Source organism: Zalophus californianus, chromosome 2 (assembly GCF_009762305.2).
Source record: "Zalophus californianus isolate mZalCal1 chromosome 2, mZalCal1.pri.v2, whole genome shotgun sequence".
NCBI classification, from domain to species: domain Eukaryota; kingdom Metazoa; phylum Chordata; class Mammalia; order Carnivora; family Otariidae; genus Zalophus; species Zalophus californianus.
In genome coordinates this window covers 77,098,755-77,125,695 of record NC_045596.1, presented here as the reverse complement: position 1 = coordinate 77,125,695, position 26,941 = coordinate 77,098,755, and the positions used below count along the sequence as shown (strand labels likewise).

The following is a 26,941-nucleotide window of genomic DNA, read 5'->3' as shown; positions in this document are numbered from 1 at the left end:
GGAAGTTCAAAACAATCTCCCCAACCCAATATCCCAACACCATGCAAAATGGGGGTGTTCACAATTATAAAATGCCATTTTAATATGCACTGGTTGTTGTATGAGTTTTTTATTGAAAATAATTTAGTGTCTATTTTTTGTAAGAATTCTGACAAGGCATTATACTGACAGTAGCAGTTTTGGGAAATACACTTTTTATAATCTTTCCTTATATAATCTATTTAATAAGTGTCCTTTTCATTTTTGATGTGTTTCTACTCCAAAAAGAGATTTAAAAATATGGGCTTTTTAAAGCATTTAAAACATTAAATCACAGATACAGGATATTTTATCATTTCATTTTATTTATGACTAAAAAGAAACTGAGCTAAGACAAATTTTTTCCATTGATGCAATTAAGCAGCTGACTTTTTGAAGCACCGTACTGCGTAAAGGGGTGGCTAAAATTAGCTTTTCAGTTTTTGTAATTATATATGAAATTATCTGTCATCAGACAAGGAAAACACAGGTTACATAAGATCATTAACATTTGCTCCCTCTAATTTATGATATAATGGAGTAAATACCCTTGGCAGGGTGGGGGGGTATTGATAAAAAAACAATTCCTATATCACTTATGTATCATTATAGGAAACCTTGGGCTTCCCTTCTACCATTAGTTTTCATAAAACGTCCACATTTAAGTTCCCTAGGCACAATACAGAAGTAAGTTCAGAATTTTTACACGGCTGAGATAAAGTAAGAAATAGGTAAGTACAACAAATATTACCTCTGGTTTAGAATGGAGGGTTGTTCTATGTTCCATCCACCACCATTTCCAGTGAGCATGGTAACTTGCTTTGTCAATTTATTTGAAATGTCTTCACATTTGTTCATAAGCCTTATAACTACATCCCTTTCTTGGATCAGTGTTTTACAATGCCATATCAAATCTTCTGATAAGCCATTAGTTTTGGACATCTTTGTGAACTATGGGATAAGAAGAAAAATAATTTAATAGTTTGGATCTAGTAAATACAAATCCAGTATCCATTTCTTTAAGGGAAAAAATTTTGTTAATTTAATTAAACTTTTACTAATGACCTTAAATCAAGTGCTAAGAGATAAGAGAACCTGTTTCTTCATGTTTACATTTGAATTTCCATGTTTCTCTTTGATAAATCAAACTCACCATACTGAAATAAAATGTATCTTTCTCCCCAAAATGCACAATCTCAATCTCAAGCTAGTTACTTTGCCCCTAGTAGCTGTTCTCTTATAGGAGAAACTCTCAAGTAATCGTTAATGTCTTCTATGAGGTTTTGTTTTCAAAATCTCAGATTCATCTTTATCACCAAAGGAATGGCACCAAATATAATAATTGTATACCTGAAATCTTGCCTCCATTTTTGTCACTTCCCATGACTATAACATATTATCATATGATTAATCTTCCTAAACATACTTTTTTTTTTTTTTAAAGATTTTATTTATTTGAGAGAGAGAGAATGAGAGATAGAGAGCACGAGAGGGAAGAGGGTCAGAGGGAGAAGCAGACTCCCCGCTGAGCAGGGAGCCCGATGTGGGACTCGATCCCGGGACTCGAGGATCATGACCTGAGCCGAAGGCAGTCGCCCAACCAACTGAGCCACCCAGGCGCCCCTAAACATACTTTTCCCTATTATCAAAGCACCACCCCTTGAACTTTCAAACCCTCAATTATTATTTGCCACTTAAATTTTTGCTCCTAAACTGAGACCATTATTTGGAAAGATACTGCATGAATCAAAAGTTAACTACAACCAATTAAATAACTTGATAAAAGTTTTTTAAAAAGTCAATTTCAATACAACACTTGTATAAATGGTTTTTTTGTGAAAGCTCAAAGCATTTTTTTCAAAAATGTATTTGTATTTATTTTTCTAAAGGAGACACTGAGGGGCACCTGGGTGGCTCAGCTGGTTGAGCATCCGACTCTTGGTTTCGGCTTGGGGCATGATCATAGGGTCCTGGGATCGAGCCCTGTGGTCAGTTCCACACTCGGTGGGGCTGCTTGAGATTCTCTCTCTCCCTTTGCCTCTGTCCCTCCCCCCACTCTTGCACATTCTCTAAAATAAATAATCTTAAAAAAAAAGACACTGAAAACTTGATCATGTAAAAGCTATAAAAGAATTAGAACTTTTCCATACAGACAGCTGGAAAAAAAATATCCTGAAGAACCTTGTAAGAAAAAAATACTTTTAGTGAAGAGGAACAGAAAGGCCCATAGCTGTCTAAAAACTAAAAACCTTGGTGGGCAAAAAGAGAGATCCCACAATCCAGAAATGAATAAAAGAAACTAGAGTAAATGGGTGCCTGGGCGGCTCAGATGGTTAAGCATCCGCCTTCAGCTCAGGTCATGATTCCAGGGTCCTGGGATCGAGGCCCACATTGGGCTTCTTGCTCAGCGGGGAGCCTGCTTCCCCTTCTCCCTCTGCCACTCTCCCTGCTCAGGCTCTATCTCTGTGTATCAAATGAATAAATAAAATCTTTATAAAAAAAAAAAGAAAGAAACTAGAGTAAAATCACCTGTTAAAATAAAACTACATGATTTTGATTCATGTCATCTTATTTAGCATATTCTTTCAAGTTACAACAAGAATCACATTAACAACTCTAAATAATCTTTGTGATCAGTGTATCTAAATTCACAGAGAAGCTCAAATAATACAAATTCAACACTTATGGGATATACAAAGATAATTTCATCAAAAATGCATTTATAATAATATACTTTTTCATATCTTAGAAAAAGTTGGAAAGAAATAAAATTTCCACTCTATTCCAAAGCCATGTTGTTATTATACCGCAGGATTAAAAAACCAAACAAAAACTTATTAGCACTTCACAAAATGGCACTGCGAAATACAAAGTTATTTGTACACGACTTTACATCTTCACAAGGGCAACATTAACAATCACAATGTGACCTCCCACTTTGTGCGTTCCAGGGAAAAGATTTATACGTTAACACCAGGATATATAAGAATCAGTGCCTTGAAGATTTTCAGGAGGTTCTGTTGGAACTTTTTAGATTTATTTTGAGAGGGAGATAGAACACGAGCGACGGGGATGAGCAGAGGGAGAGGGAGAAGCAGACTCACCACTGAACAGGGAGTCCGATGCCGGGCTGATACCAGGGCTCCATCTCAGGACCCTGGAATCATGACCCGAGCCAAAGGCAGACACTTAACCCACTGAATCACCCAGGCGCCCCTCTATTAGAACTTCTAATTAAAATATTTTCAGGGGCTCCTGGGTGGCTCACTGGGTTAAGTGGCTTGCTCTTGATTTTGATTCAGGTCATGGTCTCAGGGTCCTAGACCAATGCCTGGGATCAAGCCCCCAGGCAGGCCCAAGCATCAGGGCTCTGTGCTCAGTGGAGAGTCTTGTCTAAGGATTCTCTTTCCCTTTCCCTCTGCCTCTCCCTGACACTCGTGCTGTCTCTCTCAATAAATAAGTAAATCTTTTAAAAAAATAAATAAATTTTTAAATGGAACCCTAATACAGGCCAGAAACCCAATCTCATGCTTGTTGTGGGTAAATGTGTATGTTTCTGATGTGTACGTGTGTGAGAGAACAAGTAAGAATAACCAGGAAATAAAGAAGTAACAAATACTCTGTACCATGTGTGTGCTAGAAACTACTAGATGTCTCTTTTATTTACTAACTCATTAAATCTTCACAATAACCGAAGATCAATTCACCAATTCTGGATGAATAAACCAAGGTTCAATTTCCAAGGTCATAAAGTAGGGCAAGATTCCAAAGTCCATACTGCTTTTTCACTACAATTAGTACCTCCCTCAGTTAAAAAAAGACCTTAAAGTTTAAAAAAATGAAACTTTTTTTTTCTGTAAACAACTACCACTTACTATATTCTAATTTTTTAGCAGATAGTACCCTGGCTGGTGAAGACATCTGATGTGTAGACACAGTCCCTGTCCTCATGTTGTTTATAGTTGTTGGGAAAGACATGCAATGAAAATTTTAAGTGTAAGACTCGTATTACAAGGGAAAGAACAAAATTTCACGGGCACTTCCCAAAGAGACTAGTATAATCTAGGATCTAGAAAGTTCTTTCAGAGTAATAAGGCCAGAAATAAGAACTATTTTGACCCAAAGAAGATCAATTCAATTATGTCAGAATCTAGAAAAGAGATAAACATTACAAAAAAGAAACAACTAGCCGTAACTCTCCTGATGAAAGAACACATCAACAACCATGTAACAGTAGTGGTGGCAGCATTTAACCTTCTAATTGTAATTTTACAGAAAATACTGATCCAGAGGAATGTGTTAAACTATACCAGGGAGGTGTAAGCAGAAAAATCTAGACAGGGAAGCTGTAGAACAAATGATCCAGTTCCTTCACCAAAGATATTAGAGGAAGAGAGAGAGAGAGAGAGAGATGGACTGGGGAACCTATAGATTAAAATAGAGTTAAAAGACTGATAACAATTTCAGTATGTGGACCTTATTTAAAGGATTCTAACTCAAACTTAGAAAAAAAATTATGGCATTTATGAGAAACAATCTGAACACAATGGATATGTTCTAATATTAAGGAATTATTGATGATTTTTATTAGATGTGACAATGTAGTTTTGTTTAGAGAAAAAATCTTTTTTTATATTTAAATTTTTATGGATAAAAGGAACTCTGAGATTTGCTTCAAAATAATACGAGAAGGAAGGAAGTGGATGAGGGTAAAGATGAAACAAGATCAGGTTATCAGCTAGGAACTGAAGCCACTGAGGAAGACATGGGGGTTCACTACACTATTCTAATTTTTACGTTTGAAATTCTCATAGGGGAAATAAAGGAGAGTACAAAAGGTTAACTCTTATTTCAGGATACTGCATCAGTTTGAGTTGGTTATTAAGATTTTTAAATGAACTTGACATTTTGGTTATTTTTGAAGTCAAAATTTATCTCCCTGAGGCTTCCTACTGTCCCTACCCTTCCTCCCATATAAGCCAACTGACATTAGAGATGATCAAAATTATTGTTGCTAGTTTAGAATTTAAATCTATCAGCAGTAAATACACTGTCCATGAATGTAAAACACCAGATTTTCAAGGAAAAAGTTTCACTGAAAGACGAAGTTGTTAGGGTTAGGTTCAGTTATGAGTAACAGTAAACCCAAATCAGGGGTTTAAATAAAATGTAAGTTTATTTCTCTCCAATGTAAATGAAGACCTGCAGAAGCACTTCAGATTTGGCATGATGGTTCCCAAGTCAAGGACTTTTCTACTTTGTTGCTTCATATCCTCAGTATGTGGGGTTCCTGCTACCATGATGACATCTCAATCAACAAGAAAAAGGGATCCTATTAAGGACACTTTCCAAAAGTCCTAATATACTTCTGCTTATATCCCATTGGACAGAACTTTGTCAAATTACCACAAGGAAGGCTGAAAAATGTTGTTTTAATATACTGTGGGTAATGTAACCAGCCATAAATCTGTTTAAAGCCCAGAAGGAGTTTTAAAATAAAGAAAAACTGATCCAAAAAAGTTCCATTCAATATGGCTATAACTGAAAGGGGAATAAGCAGAAAACAACAGTTTCTTAGCATTTCACTAGTAACATATACAACACTTCCAATGCAAAATATTGTGGATATTTGCAGCTAACATTTTCTAAGAACTGGGCAACTAAACGGACGTTTACTTTATTTAACCCTTAGAAGTCCCACCGGTCAGTACCATAAATACACCCTACTTAAAGATGAAGAAATGGAGAATAAGAACTTGCTGAAGGTCAGATAAACTGCTGGAAATGTCAGAATTGGGATTCAAAGCCAGGTCCTGTAGCTCCACTATATAATTCACCCACCTCTACCTCTTAGCTTACTATGTACTCATAAAACCGAGGGAATAAAGAGGCATGTGTGAAATTCAGGAAGAGATCCTACACAAGAGAGACGACAAGGATTCCCGAGGATGTCAGGGAAATGAGAGCCCAATGCCACGGATGAATAGCAGGCCCAGTGTAAACCAGGGCAGGTCATTAAGATCCCAAAGAGACTTTCTTAGGAAGATGAAACCGATGGAATACCTGAAGTGTCTAAAAACTGAGGGGAAATTTAGACAACTGAGGAAAATTTTAGAGTTGAAATAATATAGAATATAAATATAGAATAATAAAAGAAAAAAAGAGATATAGAAGATTAAGCAAACAGAAAAACCAAGACAACTAATACCTAGAGAAAAAATGCTAAGCAATATCATGTGATATTCTACGCGGCTAAGCTAAGAAAAGTATTTATATAGTGACAACAATGTAGATAACAAAAAAATGATCTTCAAAATTATCCTATCATTAACTTCTATTAGTAGGACCAGGGAATAGGAAATGGGCATGGGAGGGGAGACTGACACTGAGAGTTAATCTCACCATAATGTTATAATGTCATGTCAACAGATAAGACCTAAAACAAAAATTAAAAACAGCCTTATGCTTATATTACCTAGAGATATGGAAGTGATAAGAATCAGACATAAGAAGTGACAACAGTTATTTGAAGTGTGGGAAACAGGCTGAAGAAGGGGATGAACATGGATTTTTGGAGGAAACAAGCATGTAGAATTTAACTTGTTAATCCAAATACATGAATAATAAAAATCAAAACTTATCTTCATTAGTGGTGTGTATGTTTGTATGTGAAAGAGACAGATAGGCCAGCACTTACGGAAATATGTTAAGAATACTCTATGTTACCGTTTTCTAAAGACTAAATGCATGTAAGAATTCTATACATTACTTAGCCTCACCAAAAAAGGATTTAAGAAATGAAAATACTCTGTAAATGCAGGATCTACTAGTAAATCTAAAGTTACTGATGAACATAGAAAATGTCCTATTTATATAATATGAAATATACAAATGGATGCCCAAATAGATGCTCAATAAAGTCTTAGGTGATGGGTATCTTTGGTAGAATTATCACTAACTTTATTCTTTGTTATTGAAGGTACTATTTTAGACAAAGAAAAAGCATTCCTCAAAAAAGAGATAAAGCTTTTATTTTTTCCGGGTGGAAGGAAAAAAAAGAAAGCAATTCCTACTTCCTGGATAACTGCATGGGAAAAAAAAAAGAATATCAATATGGCCCTGATTACGATCACTTTGATTAAAAACTCAAGTATCACTCTAAAGACTTTTTTCTTTTAGAAACAGTCACAAATTGAAGTACCTCTCTCCCACCACAGTGTGTCACTCTTACAATACAAGTATTTTTGAATTTCGATGGGGGGGTAGGGGGAGGATTGTTTAAAACCAGATTTAACCCCCCACCTAATGAGTAACATTTTTAAGGACAGAGTCCTAATCTTATTCACAGATACAAATACCTGGCAGCAGCCGACAAAGTGCTCAGAATGCATTTATAATTTTTTTATAAATGTTTATCAAACTTATACAAATTTAAATAAAGCTGAATCGGGCGCCTGGGTGGCTCAGTTGGTTGGGCGACTGCCTTCGGCTCAGGTCATGATCCTGGAGTCCTGGGATCGAGTCCCGCATCGGGCTCCCTGCTCAGTGGGGAACCTGCTTCTCCCTCTGGCCCTCTCTCTCTCTCTCTCAAAATAAATAAATAAATCTTTAAATAAATAAAATAAAATAAAGCTGAATTTACTGAAAATCATCCTATCAGGAAGGAAGTAACATGCATTACAATGCTTTATGTGACAAACTTAAGACATTTTACAATAACAACTGAGAAAGCAAAAAAGAAAACCTGGGGTCCGAGTTACTAGTAAATGGGAATTGCATAATGAGGAGCATAAAGTATTTTAACATGAACTAAAACCTGGGTTGCATTGTTAAGGATCAAGGAAAACTGCATCTACACTGACCTAAATGTTAAGGAAGTAGATGCATCTATGAAAAGTTTTTAGGTTGAGTTATCCATGAATGAGTTTCTCATGAATCTTGCTTTGGTCAGCAGCATACATTACATCCTGATTAAAGTATAAAGATGCAACATCATAAGATTAATACAGATAAAATAGCGTCCCAAGGCGTAAGACTAGACAAAAACTCAGTTAAGTGGTTAGTGAAGGTTAGTGAACTGATGCAATCAAACGAGTGAAATTTGGCAATTTTAATAAAAATCCCAATTTTACCACATTAACTATACATGTTAAACTGACATTATTGGTTTGCTGTATTTCCAAAGTCTACAGGGTTTGATGTTGTGGTTTCTTACAACGCATACTATACTACTATTAAGCAGAAAAATGAGATGGAAAAATTATGAAAACAATTTGACGAACAGTATTTAAATTCTGATTCAAAGAAAATAGGTATAAAGCTGCAAACATAAACAATTGTACACAATGCAATTATTGTGCTAAATAAACACATTTTACTCATGTAAAATAAGAGTGACTAGCATATCTTACAGCACTTAATGTTTAAAAAGTGTATTTCTCTGAAAAGGAAAGTCATAACTGAGGTACTTTTCAAATTTTGTTGTAAAAGGCACTGTAAACATAATTTTCACATTTGAACTATTTTTATAAGACAATGAAATACTAATGATTACATTAACCTACCAATGTTACAGACTTCATTTTTAACAAAAATCGTAATTAAAACATGAGTACTTGATTTGTTGGCTCAGTATGCATTTTTAAATGAAATATAAATGACTTCTAAAATTCTGATAAATTCCCCAATCCTTAAGACAAAATAAGCTTCAACAATGTTAAGACTACTACCATTTACATGCTAATCTTAATATATAATACCATGTAATTGTCATTATAGTATGACTGAGTGTCATAATTAAAATTTCAACTAATTCTCATAGGAATTTCTAAAAACAGTAGCTATGAAAACAAAAGTGATGTTTTTTCTTTTATTTCTTTCTGAAGTTGTTTATAGGTACATTAAACCTTTCTGAATAACAGGAAAGGAGTATACCATATACAGCTTTTTACTAAAATGTACATAATATTAACTTTACCTTTGATGATTTTAAGATGAAATGGCTCTCTAAATCAGTCACACTGAAAATTCTAAAGTGACTGAAAGTAGAAGCTTAAAGTTTTACACAAATTAAAATTCAAAGCTTATATACACAGATGTGCTAATGTTAAACTGTTCATGTCCAAAAACTCTTCATTTACCTACATTTTTCAGAACAGCAAAACCCTGTTTTTTGCTGATGTAGCAAGTTTACTTTTTAACTGTTACATAAAATAACCAACATTTAAATAAACAGCTAGCAAAAAAATCTTTGTGCTCAATTTTTAAAGAGGGGGCAAGATACAATAGGAGATTTACCTAGGTAACGCATAATCCACAAAAATTTCATGTTGAGGCTAATTTAAACTATGCCAGTTAATTAGTAGGGGAACTATGCTTTCTACATTAAAAGCATCTGGCACATATAAGTCTGGTATAACTTACTTTTACTATAAGATATTTGGGCAAGTAGTTACAGTTACTAAATACAGTGGTGTAGATAAATGCATTCCTTATTAAATAAATTAGAATCCCAACAAGCCTGAGCAACCGACTCTGCAATAACATAGGAGACCATTAAAGATTAAAAGAAAGAAGAAAAGCAAGAAAAGAAGAACAAGAAAGCCCTTCAGCAAATACTTTAACAAATAAATCACTCAGGCAAAGCCGAACAAGTTTTGAAAGGACCTGCTTTGACAGATGTTCTCTGGAAAAGCAAAGGCTTTAGGCAAACCAAATGGCTTTATTTTTTTAAACTATGAAATACCAGTAATGTTGTTTCTTTATTTTTCAAATATCTTAATTTTTTAAAAAATGCTTTTCAGAACCACTTTTCAGGGACCCTCCCATACTGCCACTTTAAAGATACTTATTAAGGGAACTTATGCTCTTACAGATTTGTCACAAGTATAAAATTCACCACAAAACAACTTTACTCCTTAAGACAGGGAATAAAACTTCCTTAAAATTTCTAAAGCTTCAAGAGGCACTTCATCTTCGAAAGCTGTAAAAAATCATCCATATTGCTTTCACAGCAGGGCCTGTATATAATTCATGCCATAAAAGCCCACATTCTCACAAAAGTCAAGGCAAAATTGAAAAGACAGAGTTCTTATATTTCTCTGTATGAATAAAATTTGCTCACTGAGACTTATAAAACTCAAAATACAAGTATTTGGATAACACTTGCTTATAGGAAATTGAATTCCATAAAAGGATCATGCAAAGTGTACTTACCAGTTGCTTATGCCTTCCCTTCACCTAACGCTTGAATTCTAGGCTTCACACACTTTTCTATCTTTTCCAATTAAAAACGCTGCAGCCTGCTACACTCCATAAAATGGCCGTGTTGTTTAACCAAGAAAAACATGTTAGAGATTGAGCTATCATTTTTAAAAGAAAAAGAAAATAAACACTTGCTTCTTTTGTGGTGAAGCATAAAACACTTAGGCTGGCATCTTGAATCATGAAGCTCCCCTGGACGTTGCTATTGCTCTTCAAGTAGTTGTAAAATTTCTGCCATTCTTGCTTTCTGCATGGTGTCTCAGCAGTAACAGATCAGAACAGGCTAGCAAACAACTCCTTCCTAAATGTAAGCTCTAATTTCTTCTTCTGCAGTGAAATGAACCAAGTTTCTATGCAAAAGAATGAGTGACAGTATGCCCAGCCAATCAGCTTGGGTTTTTTCAGAAAATCATCCCTTAATTCATTCAAAATTAGGTCATATGACACTATTTGAAATACTATTGGCTTACAATGAAAGTAATGTTTGCCTCTACACAGGATAAGGCCACCCATCTATGCCTCCCTGGGCTGAAGACACCTTGACTATAAACGGTACTGTGAATTAAACACACACACACACACACACACACACACACACACACATACACAGGGGGAAAAAATGTAGCCTTACCAGAGCTTCCCAACTATTAAAGGGCCGGAGTTCTGTTATCTTCTGAGCCTTTTTCTGAGAACACTGAGGAATCAAAGTAAGTTCACCAATTGAAGCATCTTGAAGAAAGTGAAGAATTTTACCCTTATAGCCATCCTCCATCACTTCTTCACCACTACTGTAGTCCTCATCTAGTGAACTACCCACATCAGAGCCCGAATCGTATTCAGAGTCTTCAATAACTCTCTTAGGATTAAATACATTTTTTTTACGTTTCTTGTTAAAACCATTTTGTGGTTTCATGGAACATTTCTGTTTCAGTTTTGTTTTAGCTGCATTTTTAGGGTAATTCTGACTTCTTGAGGAAGCTTCTTTTCCATTTGGAAATTCACTTTGTGAAGCATACTGCATATCTGTGTAGAAAGACAAAAATAACTAAGTTAGAAAGATATAAATCAAATATAAATATAAAGATATAAACCCTCAAATAAGAAAAAAATTACCTAAATGTATTATTTTCCCTTTGAATACAGAATTCAACTATAATTTGTTAAATCTTGATATGCTTTAAAGAGAAATACTGAAGTGGACTTTGAAGTTGTACAATGAGTTGAAATAATTAGCTTCAAAAACAGGTGATTACTAAAAAAAAAAAATGAATAAAAAACTCCATTTTCTAACAAAGGTCCTGAGAATATAAATGGCAGCTGCATTTCTGTAAGATATCCCAGATGCTACTTAGCAGCCCCATCTCCATGCCAACACTAACAGGTATAGCAAAAACATGCTCACCCTAAATTAAAACCATTCCTATTATATTAATTTTCCATCGCCATGTCCATCTATTGAAATATACTATTATTAAAAAACATTGCAACTTTATCACTGGTTAACCTATCATACTCCATAGATTTCTAAGATGCCTGTGATTGAAGATAACTGTTATTTCTTACCAGTTAATTACATAATACTTTACTGTTTAGAATGTCTGTTTTACTTACTCAAAGAGCTTTCAGACTTATACACTGATTACCGCACATTCATTCATATGCACATATAAAAGAGAAAAATAAACTGGGATAAGGTAGTTCTCAAATTCTTCACATTCATAATCTATCTCTTTTGAATTTTTCAGACACAGAATTGGTGATATTGGTGGCTTTTTTTCCCCCACACAATCTCATTCTCTGTGCCATCAAGAGCACTGGTACTAAGGTATTTCTTAAAATAATTAAAAAACAAAACCAAGAAAACCTAAAACCACGGTACTGGGTTTTTAAAGCCGGTTTTGTAATCAAGCAGGAATCAATTAGATCAGCTCTTCATAAGGATGTTACTAAACATGTGTGATTCAACTCTTCTCCACTACTTCCCATCTAACATTTGGTTCTGAGAGTTAAAAGTGCTCCAATACAGGTTTAGGGACTTTCTTCCATGCCAGTGATATTCATCTTTTAGGTTTCTGATACTGGTGCTTCTGATTATTCATGTAAGAGCAGGCTAGGACACCTACATTACAGGGATTATAAACCACCAGCAATCATAAGATCCATCCTGTGTGCTGTTAAAATATAAAAAATGTTCCTTTTATATTCAATAAAACATGGTAATTTAAAAGTAGCCTTAACTATCAAAAAAAAAAAAGCCAAGTGGAAAAAGATATTTACTATTTCATTTTACACTGCCATTAAAGAACAAGCCAAAACATTTGGAACCTGCTCATTTAAAAATTTTTTACATCATTATTTCCAAGATCTTTTGCAATCCCATTCTCTGATAATTACCTAATAGGTTTACATTTTCTTATATTCCAAAATACAGAACATAACAGGAATTATGTGTTTTCTAGGACAGAAGAGCTAATTACCTTGGTCTTCTGCAAACACTTTCAAAGATTCTAAAGCTTCCGTGTACATCCATTCATGTTCCTTGAGTACTTCCCTTAGTTCCTAGAAATAAGTCATTGATCTTTTTGTTAAAAATCTAAAATTAGCAACTTGTAAAAAACTTTTATGCTCTTTTAAAAATAAGTAAATCCCTTGAAAATTCATATCTGATTATTTCACATTTGTTTATATGCTGCTTTACAAATTCTTTGTGTGTATAAAATTTCACCTCTGCGAATTTGTAAGTCTTCAAAGGAAACGAAGCTAGACTTTCTGCATTTCTATTCTCCCTATGAAGGTTCTGAACACATGAGATCAAAAATGTTTGTTCAATTAAACTTATCATGCAGCTAGGCTTTTTCAAACTGCCAACTTCAAAACATATAGTTTCAACACATGTAAGGAACCAACCAACAAGATTTTGCAGTTAGCTTATCAGAATTCAGCAGATGTACTACCCGTGCATGTACCTGAATAAATCAATGCAAGTGTGAATGTACTTAGATGTTAAACAAATAATGTGCTTCTACATACAATCATGTGATTGAAGAGAAGCAAGTTTGGCATAATCTTTATACAGACTCTGAAAGCATTCTTACTACTTAGCAAGCAGAACAAAGCTTATGGAATACTAAAGTACTGAAATGCAGTATTATACTTTAAGATTATTTTTTTAAGTTTATTTTTTTAGTGATCTCTACAACCAATGTGAGGCTTGAACCCACGATCCTGAGATCAAGAGTCACGTTTTTCTGACTCAGTCAACCAGGCACCCCTAACCCTTTAAAACTAATGATGTAATGTATGGTGATTAACATAACAATAAAATTAAAAAAATAAAATTCTTAATGAAAAATTTAAAGGACAAGAATATGAAAAAAGCTAAAACGGTTGACTTGGCTTTCTACATACTCACATTTCATATATGAGTTCCAATTGTTATGTTTGTTATGATTATGATTACTGTGCGGATAAAGTTAGCAATTAAGATAAATAAGCAACGTAAAGAATTAACAAGCAGTATAAAAGTATTTTATAACATTGATAAAGGAGTATATTTAATTAGGAAAATGCAAAACATACCCTAAGCTTTTCCACAGTTTTTCTAACACTATTTTGTTCCAAATATTTAGTACACACTGATTATATTTCTGTCCACGACCACCTACCTGTTTATCAAAATTGGGAAATTCCTTTTGCAACTTCAATACAATACTTTCTTGCTTTTCCCAATTACTACTAGATTCTGCAGACTCATTTGATTCCTCTCCCTAATGGAAAGAAAAAAAAACAATTAAGGAGATCATCTATAACGCTAACAGTCTTAAGACAATTACATTTATATTTGACTTGATTTGGAACTTACCACATTAAGAATTCAAAAATGTTTTTCTGTTTCTTGTGAAAACTGACAAATTTGTATCTTTAAGGATAAAAAATATTGCTGCTTTACGATCACAAAAAGACCTTTACTGCCTATCCAATAGCTCACACTTCATTCATAAACACTCAAAATGAGATAAATCTGCAAAAAGACTAGAATGTTCCTCAAATTATTCTAAATAATTTAGGTATTTTGAAGTATATTTGCTAAGCAGCTATATATGCTGCATAAAAAAATGATTCAAATATCTCATCTATGCTCACACTTTTATACCTCCCTACAAATTTCAAACACTGAGAGAAAAAAGTTTACTTTTCATTTGGTGCTGATTCACAGAATGGCTTAAGTATTAATTGTTCAGCCATAACCAAAAAGTAACATGAATGATAAAGAAACTTATGTGAAGCCAAAACATTAATCTGGGAATAATTATAGTTACTCATATAATCTCTTCTTTGTCACTTGACTTAAATAAACTGGTTAAAATTCCACAGTTAAGGGGCACCTGGGTGGCTCAGTCAGTTAAGTGTCTGACTCTTGGTTTCAGCTCAGGTCATGATCCCAAGGTTGTGGGAGCCTCACGACAGGCTCAGTGGAAGGTCTGCTTGAGATTCTCTCTCTCCCTCTCAAATAAATAAATCTTAAAAAAAAAAAAGATTCTTGGGTTCATGCATAAGAAAAATCTTGCATTTCAGTCAATAAAAAGTATTTATCTAACTCTGCTTAGAAGTATACCACATGCCATATAATCAAGATATAGAAAAATACAGCCTCATGTTTTCTCTTCTACCTCCTTCTTATCCAACTAAATGTTATTTTTCCTTCCCCACCCAAAATAGAAATACTGAATTGTGAGTGATACCTCTGCTGCGCAGAGGTGTAAGATGGGAGTTCCACAAGACAGACGCAGATAAAATACTATGGAAGTTTGGAAGAGGAAGAAGAAAACTCCATGTGTTTTTATAATTTTGGAAGAGGAAGAGGAAGAAGAAAACTCCATGTGTTTTTATAATAGTGAATGGCCCATTTGGGTTGAAGCACAGAGACCATGGATAGGCTACTAGGCTGAAAAATTAAATCAGAGCTAATACTGCATTTGGCCTGCAGTGCTAAATTGAGGTCAGCCTTTATTAAGAAAGCAAAGGTTTTGAGCTGGGGAAAAAAACACTAATACATGGAGAAAGCATTTCAAAACTGTCAGAAATTCATACTGCCATCCTCACTTAACAGCTGAAGACACTGAAACGCCAAGAATAAACCTTTTAGGTCATAGATAGGTAATAACTATCTGAGGCAGGAATAGAAACTTAGGTATCTAACTGTACACTGCTGTTTTTCTACTATGTAAATGTTTCCTAAACCTTAGTCATTCACATAGCACATTCCTGTCTATCAAAGAATGAATGGATAAACAAACTGTAGTATATACATAAAATATTATTCAGCCTTAAAAAAAGAAGTACTGATACTTGCTACAATGTGGATGAACCTCCAGAAACATTATGCTAAGTGAAAGCTAGACACAAAAGGTAACATTGTGTGCCTCTATTTACATGAAATATCCAGAACAGGTAAATCTAGACAGAAAGCAGACTGGTGGCTGCCTAGGGCTGGGGGGGCGGGGGAAATGAAAGGAGAGAAACGACTTAAAAGGGATGGCAGGCTAGTATGGGGTGATAGAAAGATTTTGGGATGGGATGGTAGACTAGCAATGAACTGTTCATTCTTAAAATGGTTAATTTTATGCTATGTGAATTTTACCTTAATAAAAAAAAGTCTGATGTTTGGAAAGCAGTAAATATCTTTTGGGAATCAAATATATGATAGTACAAATTAAACATTCAGTAGATGGTATACCTCTCATTTGCTGTCTGCTCTCAGATTTAACACTTCTGCCAGCTCTGCTAATCCCTGGTGGCTTAAAATACCTATGCGATCCAGTGGTAACACCAGAGCTTTACACAAGACAGGTGATACACAGAGTCTGGGCCGAAATCTGTCTCAGTGGGCTGTAGGGTTATGAATTAATCTTGTGGTTATTTTTCCCATTCCAGAATGCATAGCTGGAGCAGATATATTTAGGACTGGCAGCAATCTCATATTAGCTCCTTGGCCCACGAAGTAAGGGCCATTAGTGTAGGAAAAAAACAAATCCAAGTTCCTAAAACCGAGGAGGGGCAGAGGAAGGGGTAGGAAGAGGAAGAAGAGAAGTACAAGCAGCAGCAGCAGCAAAAGCATATTCCTCAAGGAACTGAGAGATGGTATCACCATCCCATCCCATCCCAATGAAATGGGCCTCCTTGGCCTATACAAGAGCTAGATGATGGGTTCTGGGGGATTACTTCAGGTCATCATAAACAAAGAGGTGATTACCCCGATTTTTACTACTAAACCAGATGTGGTATTTTTACTGGAGCAAATCAATAACACTGTGCAGTTATCAATCTGTCAGATGCTTCTTCCCCCACTGTCCCCATCCCAATTAGAAAGGACAAGCCAAAGCAATTGTTTTCATCTGGGCAGGGTCAGTGATAGATGCACCTTCACTGTCTTTAGGGCTATGGTAACTCTCTTGCTCTTTCCTCATATAGTACTCTAGGACTGATAGTTTTGCACAGTGCACAGAATTCACGTTAATCATCTACACCGAAGACATCACACTGACCGAACCTGGTAGGCAGGAAGCACTGGGTACCTTACTAAGATACATGCATGTCAAAGAGTGGGGAATAACCCCCCTCAAATTCTGGGGACCACCACTTTCATGAATTTTATGAGGGATCCAATCTGGGGCATGTTGCAAATGCCATTCAAAAAAAAAGGAAAGAAAAAGGGTGCATACTGTTTATGAGAAAGAAGCACAACACTCCGTCGGCCTCCTTCGATACTGGAGGCAAGGTACACTTCGTTATGGCGTGTGCTGCTTAATCTGTTTACAAACTAACTCTTTAACACTGTCACAGTTATGAATGAGGCCCACATGAAGAGAAGACTCTGTAGCAGTACAGGATACAGTACAAGGTGCTCTGCCACTTGGGTTTCTTGACCAACAAGCAGATGCGATATTCTCAAAGAACCTGTGGCTAATAAGGATGTTGTATAGTGTCTGCAGAAAGCCCTAATAGGAAAATCACAGCAGAGACCCATAAACTTTTGAAGCAAGGTCAGGTGTCCTGCTGAAAACTACAGTCTGTTCTGCTACATGACATATGCAATTCCAAAATTACCGCACTGTGCAAAATCATGAAAATAATAAACTACAGTGTTTAAGAAAAATCATGTTAGAGGTACAACATTCAAAAACTTCATCAGTGACACATTAAAAAAAGAAAGGACTGTGCTTAAAACAGGGTAGCACAATTTCACATACATTAAATGGTTAAGAAATACATAAATACTATAATAAATATGAACTGAAGACTGCTTGGGGGCGTTAGCACTGGAAGGTACTGTGAGGTACTGTGAAGTGGTAGAAGGGTTATCTGAAAATAACAAAGTTGTTAACACCAGCTATGGAATGCCATGGCTCACTGTGTTATCTCTGCAATATTGGCTGAAAATATAAATAAGAAATTATAAAATAAACAAATATGTATTTCTGCTCCTTTGAGAGCCTCTCCTTTCATACTAATGTTGTCTATATGGTTCTTTTTTTTTTTTTAACTTATTTATTTGAGAGAGCATGCACGTGCATGCAAGCCAGGGGAGGGGCAGAGGGAGAGGCAGAGAATCTTAAGCAGGCTCTGAACCGAGCGTGGAGCCCAATGTGGGGCTTGAACTCACAACCCTGAGATCATGACCTGAGCTGAAATCGAGCTGGATGCTTAACTGACGGAGCCATCCAGGTGCCCCTGTCTGTATGGTTCTAAATTCAACTGGATGCTATGCGTGACTCTTTCTACATTCAGCATTAAATCCATTATCTTTAAACCAGTACAACTGTTTTCAGTAACACTTAAAACACCTAACGTGATGTGTTAAGCTGTCATGGTGTAGCCTTTTAGTCTTCACCATCATTGTCATCGTCACCTCCTGCATTCGTAAGGCCAGCAGCAGCAAATTATTGCAAGAGTTCTGTGGTTAGATCATCAGAGTGGGACCCTAGCTCTTCATGACCTCCAGTTTCTACTTCCTCCAATCCAACCTGCTTTCTTAACATAGCTTGTTCTAAGTTTTAAAAACTTCTCTAAAGAATCAAAATCTTTCAAAATCACAAATAAATCAAGGAGAGTTTTCCACCACACAAATGCAAACACTCTTATCACTCCAGGCTTTTACAATGGTAGCAATGAACATTCTGATGTTAAATCTATTCCCAAATTCTATAATCACATCTGCATTCTTTCGGTAATAGCAATTAGCATCTTAAATGGTCACTTTAAATAGTAAGCCATAAATGATGTAATCACACTTTTATCACAGGGTTATCTCAGAGGGGTGGTTTTCTGAGGCAAAAAGAAGAAAAAAAATGGGGTTGAGTTCGGTTTTTGTAAATAGGCAGGCTTGATGCATTTTATATAAGAGTTTTTAAGTAAAGGTTTTTTCACTGCTTTTGTTTTTGCAGTAACTCTCTTACAACAGACAATAATTAAGTAAAAATATCAATGCAGATTTGGGCAATCCATCCATTTTTCCTATACCTGTAGTGAACTCTAAGGATGACTTTCTTTTAAAGGGCTCAGCTCAGTTTGGTAAGTAAGAAACTACTATTGGTTTTAGCTCTAAGTCTCTACCTGGCACTAGTGCTGAACATCAAGTAATGCCATCTTTCAAAGCCCTAATTCCTCTTTTCTGTCTTTCAGATTTGGGACTTGTAAGGCAGGCATTTGTAACAGATACCTGTTCTGTCAAAATTTAGAGTTTAATTCAATGTACAGTTGTTTCCTTTAGTTTATTTCTGTATGACACCTGGAAAATTCTTTTGCAGCTTTCCCATCTGCACTCATCGCTTTGTGTGACAGTTGATGGCTTAGGAATTTGCAGCACTGTCTGAAACTACTATAGCAACCACTAGTGGCACCAAAAGAAGCTACTTCTGCAGGATACAGTTATTTCCTTAAAAAGGCTTTGTATATAAAGATTCATATGAAAAAGGGTGTTCCTGATTTTTTCACTCTTTGATCTTTAATTCAAATGCTCAACCATCTTTACTTTTCTTCTATTTCTTTATGCCTATCCCAGCATTTCATGACAGGCCGGCTGTATTATATTTGTGGCACTGTCTCTGATGCTTCACAATGTGGATTCCTTTATGCCTGTTGCTCAGGATATAGCATATCCTTATTTCTTCCCAAATGTATGTTTCAAGCTTTTCTTCAACACTTAAAACTTTCCTTTTGTATGTACTGCCTGATATTCTTGAACGAGATTGCTTAGATATGTTCGGGATGTTGAACAGGTGCTTTTTTCCCAAAAAGTTCACCATTGTGAAAGAATAGAAACACAGGCTCATGGGATAATAAACATGGAAAATGAAGCAGCCACTAATGTTTGGGGTGTGTGCATTTTATGTATTCCTATGTGGCCCAGTGCAGTTGGGTACAGTGTTGTGTTCATCTAGTACTTCTCATGAACAAAACTGTACATAAATAACGCAACATTTAGGCTACAGTAAAACTGCTGTTTAACATATTTACTGCACTGGAACAAATTCTCCTTTTAAAAACAGAATGGACTTATCTCTCTTTGTGAAACAACTGTTGGCTTGATAGGGAGTCCTGACAGGAACAGAATTGTTGGCCATGGGACATTAAATGACCATGAGACTTGAGCTGATGTGATCTGATTATCTCATCGACCAAGCCTAAAACTGGACATGAACAGCAGCAACCCATCATCAAAATGGGAGACTGAAATTGAACTTGAGCAGGTTCAGGAAGTACAAATAAGTTGCATGTGCAGGAGTCCCAGAGTCCCATAGTACCTACTCTGCTTTACTGCTGCCCCTCCTTCAACCAGTATCTATGGCACTTTTGGGAATTCTTTATGATCAAATAATGAGGGAAAATCTTGAAATTGGTTTTCAAAGGGTTTACATACTGTTAGAAGCAGCCCAAAGTGAAGTAAACTGCTATGATTTAACCTCTTTTAAAAGAGGAGCACTGTGCACAACTTTGGGCAGTACATCTTACTGTCCCTTTTGTATAGAGAGAGATGGCCAGATGTATAGAGCTATGATATATTATGGACAGAAGCCAAGGAGGAGAGTAATAAAAATAAAAGATCAGTAACCAGAAGTCTGGGAAAGAGGTGCACTGTTGAACTTATCAGGAGTTTTTCTGAGAACAGAATGCAAGGGAAACAGTCTTCCTTGAGAATGTTCAGCAAAGGCCATCTACTACAGAGGAAATTTTTAGGAATCAGATAGACAAGATGATCTATTCTGTGAATACCAATACCACCACAGCCATCTGAATGCTTGCCCAATGGGTCTACATACAAATGGCCATGGTAACAGGAATTGAGGCTGTGCATACAAATCAACAAGAGTGTCCTACACCAAGATTTATCTGACCATTGCTACCAACAAATACTTGACTTGCCAAGAGCAGAGGCCAACAATGAGTTTCCACAATACCACCATTCCTTGGGAGAGTCAGTCAACTGTCTGGTGGAAAGCTGATTACATTGGACCCCTTTCATCATGGAAGGGACAGTAATAGAAAACTACCGTAAGCTCCCTTTCCTCTCTACTTGCTTCTGGCAATATCAGTTATGGGTTGAATTCTGTCTCTCCAAAATTCATGTGACGAATAACACCCAGTAGCTCAGAATGTGACTTTATTTAGAGACAGAGTCTTTACTGAGATAATCAAATTAAAATTAGGGCGAGCCCTAATCTGATGACTGGTGTCCTTACAAAAAGGAGAAATTTGGAGACAGACATGCAAAGAGCACACAATGTGATGACGAAGGCAAGGATCTACAAGCCAAGAAACACCAAAGTTCCAGCAAACCACGAGAAACAAAGAGAATGGAAAGCCTTCAGAAGAAACCAACCCTTCTGACGCACTAGCTTCAGAACTGTAAGACAATACATTTCTGTTGTTTAAGCCACCCAGTTTGTGCTACTTTGTTATGGCAGCCCTAGGAAACTAACATCATATATAGATATAGAGAAAACCTAATTCACACAGTACACTGTGACACCATAATGTTCCTGACCAGGGAGCTAAGAAAAGTGCATCAATGAATTCATGCCCAAGTTCAGTGATTTCACCATGTGCCTCAATACTCAAGAAGCAGTGGGCTTATAGAACAGTGGTACCACTTAGTGAAAATCCAGCACATGAACTTATAGAGAACACACAAGACTGATGTGTTATTCAACAGGATGTACAAAGAAAGTAAATGCTTTGAATCAGCAATCAATATGATGCTATTTTCCCCACAGCCATTATATATATAGATCTGTAAAATAAAATGTGGGCCCAGTCTCTTATACTACAGCTGTTCCTCATAGCTAAAAACCCACAGAATTTTTACTTCCTATCAGTATTAGTTCTTAAGAAAAAAATGCTTCCATGTAGGGACATAACACTGTCTCATTAAATTAGGGTAGAGACTGCCACCTGGCTACTCTGGGCTTCTTATACCATTAAATCACAGGTTAAAAAAAAAACAAAAAACGGTTATTATACTAGTTGGGGTAACTGATTTTGATTTTGATTACCAAGAAGAAATTGTGTTGTCTCGAATGCAGGCCAGGAGGACTATGTCTGGTTTCACTGGGAGGCCTCTCAGTGGTTCTAGTCATAAAGTGAAAGTTAATGGAAAACTATAGAGTAACCCAATAAAAGCATAACCGTAAATATTTTTACATAAGCAGTTAAATATCAAAGATGTCACCTAGAAGAATTATAAACAGCTACCACTGAGGAGGAGGAAATGGTGCTGGTGGTGATAACAGCCATTTTTCTTAAGTGTTCAATTATATAGTCAAAATATATTTTCCCAAAGTTACTTTATCATGCCACTAGAATGTTTTTAATAATTGATTTTATAACTCAGAGATAAGCAATTAATACCAGATAAATTGAAAAGAAAGCAAAAAGTCATAAATGAAATGTAAACACATTCTGATTTGGTTGTGAAAAAGGAGTGATTCATTTGGGTCTAATATCCACAGACTCAAGATATTCTATGCCTAACAGCTGATTTTGATACTGCAGTTCAAATGTAACTTACGTGATCCAGTCTTTTCTTTTTCATAGACTGATCATCATTAAATTCATCTTCCTCATATGGCTCCGAAGAAGAAGATAATTTTCTTTTCCTGGGTCCACCACCTTCTATAACAGAGAAGAACAATCAAAGCCTGCATAGTTATTATAAGAAGCATTAATGCAAAATAAAGGCAAAAATGTTATTATAATGAATACATGTGTAGACAGTTCTCTTGACATCAGGCCCAATGTTATCTCTTCTACTTATCTTGTATACTCAGTAAATGTCAACTGAATTAAAGGAAAAATAAAGAGACTTTTATCAGTCTTTCAAAAGTAGAAATCACTGTAATAATGTTATTTGTAAACCATCATGTTACTTAATAACATACATCACTAAACTGACGGGTAATTCTACAGAGCAATATTGAAAGGAGAGGGTTCCCCCGGTGACTTAGTGTTCAGCAGTGAAAATAAGTTGAGCCCTATCAGTGTAGCTTATTTGAATAATTGTTTACTATGTACCAGGCTTTGCAAAGGGCTTATTAACCGTTGTTATAAACTTCCACAATAAACTTACAAAGTAGGTAACAGTCTCTCATTTAACAGATGAGGAAGTGAGATACAGACAGCTCAAGTGATTAATGCTCTTAACCTAAGACCAAGAGAGTGTAACATAGAGGCTATAACAGTGACAGAAAATTTACATATTGTCATAACTGAAAGAAAAACTCAAACTACATGATCTTAATAAGCTATACTATAGGGGCGCATGGCTGGCTCAGTAGGTAGAACAGTGACTCAATCTTGGGGTTGTAAATTCAAGCCCCACACTGGGCGTAGAGATTACTTAAAAATAAAATCTTAAAGAAACAAAAGGAAGCTGTATTACATATTTGTACTTTGAATACATTTATCTATTTCTTATACACTTTTACTTTCAGAGAGCAAATTCCTCAGACATACTGCTGTGTTAATATGAAACCATATGCTAAAGCTTACAAAAGTGCAGTATTAATTAAATCAGTACCCTAACTATGCTTTTAGAAATAAAGCTTGTAGCAGTATTCAAAATAAATATAAACATGACAGCTTTTAAGTTGAAAGCCTGAAAATTTTATAATATAGTTGTAACAAAGTAAGAAATGTTATTAAAGTTTTAAAGTATAATTTCATGTAAGTGTGGATGGTTAAATTTTTATTTTCCAATTTATTTCATAAAGTAAATGTACATTCTGCAGATACCAACTACTTCCCATTATCCACTTTGAAGAGGGATTAAAAAAACCCATATATTTATTGCGGGAGGGTGAGCACTGTTAGTAACAGTCTAAGTCCGGAAAAAAAACTTCGAAAGTGGCTACAGGCAAAAAATTTGCAAAGTGTGGGGGACAAAATACAAATCTAAAATTTTAGTATGAAAAGGTTACATAACAGCACACAATGCTGCCTACATCTAAATCTACTCTATTTATAATTAATTAAAAATTTTGTATGTAACTATGTTATGCTGCGCTCATCTTAAGTGTAGCTACCGATGCTATTAGGTATTCCTGACTATATTCCCTGTGCTGTGAGACGTGCTCACCGTGTGGTAAGTGCGGCATAAGGCATAGCAGTTGAATCACTATTGTACACCTGAAACTCATGTCACACTGTGTGTTAGCTATATATCAATAAAAAAAGTTTTTGCATATATCCAAAGAAAACAAATTAATATTTTACATTAAATAGCACTTCCAAATTGTGTTTCACAAATCCTCATCTTTTATTGGGAGCACCATCATCAATTTCAGAAAAAAAAAAGTTAAAATTGTACCCCATACCCCAGATGAAAATAAATTTCATCTAAGATCAGTATTTAACAATAACAAATAAAACACGAAACTGTATAAAGAAAATAAACAAAGAACACATATAGGCAGTTCAACAGGAAAAGAAAATGAGATGTTCAACTTCATTAATAATTAAAAACAGTTAAAATAAAAAAAATAAAATACCATTTATTTTTCATCCATTAAAAAGACAGTCCTAGCAGACCACAGGCAAAAAGGCACTTTTAAACATTACACACTGTTATATCCTTTCTGGAAGGCAATGTAAATAATACATCTCAGAATTTTAAATATCTTTTAGTCCAACAATTCCTTCTCTAGGAATTATTTGACAGAACTGATGGAAATGTGTGCTTAAGTATACATACAAGAATTCTGTCTAAATGCTTAAGATATTAAACAAGTTAGAACATACACATAAATCCCACTGTTATAAATTAGGTAGACTTTTAAAAATAAACACGGAAAGATGTCTCTAAACAATAAAAAGGTCACAAAGCAGATATATAAAAGGATCACAATCACCTAAAAATGGTTTTATGTATTTTTATAGAAACACAGAGAAGTAGAAGAAATAGCTAGAGACTCCTGACAACATCAATAAATTCGTATTATTACCTTTTAAAACAGGGTAAAACCTTCGGGGGGGGTGGGGTGTGTGTGTGTGTGTGTGTGTGTGTGTGTGTGTGTGTGTGTGTGTGTGTGTGTGTGTGTGTGTGTGTGTGTGTGTGTGTGTGTGTGTGTGTGTGTGTGTGTGTGTGTGTGTGTGTGTGTGTGTGTGTGTGTTTTGTAATCTAGTATTCTTAAATGAAAACTTTCAGAAAGCAATGCATAAAAGGTACCCCTATTGTTTAATATGTGAAATATTATCTGTAAGAGATAATTTGTGCTAAAACCAATATCCAACATCATGATGTATAAAACTATCCAAAATATCTTAACAGATATTTAAAAAGACCTTTTTTGGGAAAACTGTTCTAATATATCGAAAATAGTTTCCTGTCTTAATGATACTGTATATTGAAGGCTATCTTAACGTTGGTGAGGCAAAGCTGTCTTTCTATACATCACCTCATAAGTATAATATACTAAAGATGAAGATGACTGATAGGACGGTCTAGTCTATTCCAAGATGAAGCATGAAGTCTACTTTAAAAAGAAGAAAACCCTGATTTCTTCTTTCCTTATAACTTTCTACTCGAAAATATTTATTTATTATTATTATTCTTAAGTATGCTCCATGCCCAGTATGGATTATTATTATTGTTGTTGTTATTCTTAAGTAGGCTCCATGCCCAGTATGGAGCCTAATGGGGGGCTTGAACTTATGACCGTGAGATCAAGACCTAAGCTGAGATCAAGAGTCGGACACTTAACCGACTAAGCTATCCAGGTGCTCCGAAAATACTTTTTTTAGTAAGAAATAGTATCAATGTACAGTGCAAGAATGAGAATAAGAAAAAAAACTCAGATGAAGTTCAAATTTAACGAGGATTGTGAACTCCATGAAAGCAAAGGTTTTGTCGATTTTGTTTCCTTATATATCCTCAATGCCTAAAACAGCATCTGGCACCTAGTAGTAGATACACAATAAATATTTGTTAAATTAATGAATAAGTTGAATGATATAAGTTGCTTGAGAAAAAAGATTAGACACTATTATGGAATAAAGCTTTTTCTACAAATCTGGAAAGATTATGGAATATTGCGATATTATAAGAACAAGAAAGTATATGTAAAATTTCCCAAACCATTCTGCAACTCAACAAATGTTCAATGAGTCTATCATTTTTCAGGAACTTTTAAAGTAAGTGCCAGGGCTATGGTAATGAGGGAGATACAGTCAACCTTCTCCTACACCATTTTCTATCATCAGATGGCCCATAAGAACAGATGACTAACATTTACTATGTCAGCACAGTTATTTATTATGTGCCACATACTACAGTAAGAAATTTACATTAACTTTATCAATTCTTCACAACAACCTATGAGTTCAGTACTATTATTACGCTATTTTGCTGCTAAGGAAACAGAGATACGGAAGAGTTAGGCAACGCTGCCCAAGGTCACACAGCTAGTACGTGGAAGAAAAGGAAGAACCTTAACATACTGTGTAGGTAGCACCCACACAATACTATTCCCTTGCTCAAATTGAAGAAAATGAAAGACTTAAAATATTTCATATGGATGAAACAATTTCATCTTTGGAATGCACTCTAATAGAATCTACTTGGTTGGAGGTAAAAGTGAGGTAGGTATTTGCTGAAGAGGGATGATAGGCCCATGAGAACACACTATGCTATATTCTATTTTTGCATAATGATTTTAGAGTTTCAAAAAATTTTAGGAAGCTAAAAAAATTCACTTAGGGAAATGGGCATTTATTCACACAATGTTGATGAAAAAACAAATTAGCACAACCTTTAAAAAAGTAACATGGAAGTACATATTAAACTTGATTCAGCATCCCAGTTTGAAATTTAGCCTAGAGAAATAATAACATAGATTTCCTTATAAGGCTATTTACTTTAGTACTATAATAACAAAATAATGGAGATATAAAGGCTATTTAACAGAGAAATAGTTAATAAACCAATCATATGCGTAGTTACAGAGGAATGTTATGGGGCCGTATTTCAAAATTGGATAAATCTGATTGTTCTGACGAGTTATCCATGATAATTCATCAAGTGATTTTTTTTTAAAAAATGCAAACCAATACTATTATTGCATTTCCTAGTTAAATGTGTGTGCGTGTGTTGTGTAATAGCAGGTAC

General features: G+C 35.2%; 2 protein-coding genes across 4 annotated transcripts in view; one reads left to right on the top strand and one right to left on the bottom strand.

Moving 5' to 3' along the window:
• Nucleotides 1–15,110, top strand: part of HPGDS (hematopoietic prostaglandin D synthase) — a 68,214-nt gene extending 53,104 nt beyond the window's left edge. The window contains exon 7 of the mRNA XM_027599295.1: nucleotides 15,001–15,110. The gene's annotated coding sequence lies outside the window, so the exon portion shown is untranslated. The remainder of the gene's footprint in view (nucleotides 1–15,000) is intronic.
• The window catches only part of SMARCAD1 (SWI/SNF-related, matrix-associated actin-dependent regulator of chromatin, subfamily a, containing DEAD/H box 1), a 76,558-nt gene that overhangs the window by 23,151 nt on the left and 26,466 nt on the right, over nucleotides 1–26,941 (bottom strand). For 2 of the 3 annotated variants that reach the window (XM_027599291.2, XM_027599290.2), the window contains exons 6-10: nucleotides 22,349–22,452; nucleotides 13,947–14,048; nucleotides 12,759–12,840; nucleotides 10,913–11,304; nucleotides 770–969 (exon numbers count right to left, since the gene is read on the bottom strand). In XM_027599291.2, the coding sequence (XP_027455092.1) occupies nucleotides 770–969; nucleotides 10,913–11,304; nucleotides 12,759–12,840; nucleotides 13,947–14,048; nucleotides 22,349–22,452 (880 nt within the window). The remainder of the gene's footprint in view (nucleotides 1–769; nucleotides 970–10,912; nucleotides 11,305–12,758; nucleotides 12,841–13,946; nucleotides 14,049–22,348; nucleotides 22,453–26,941) is intronic. The other variant, XM_035726188.1, reaches the window with a different exon arrangement.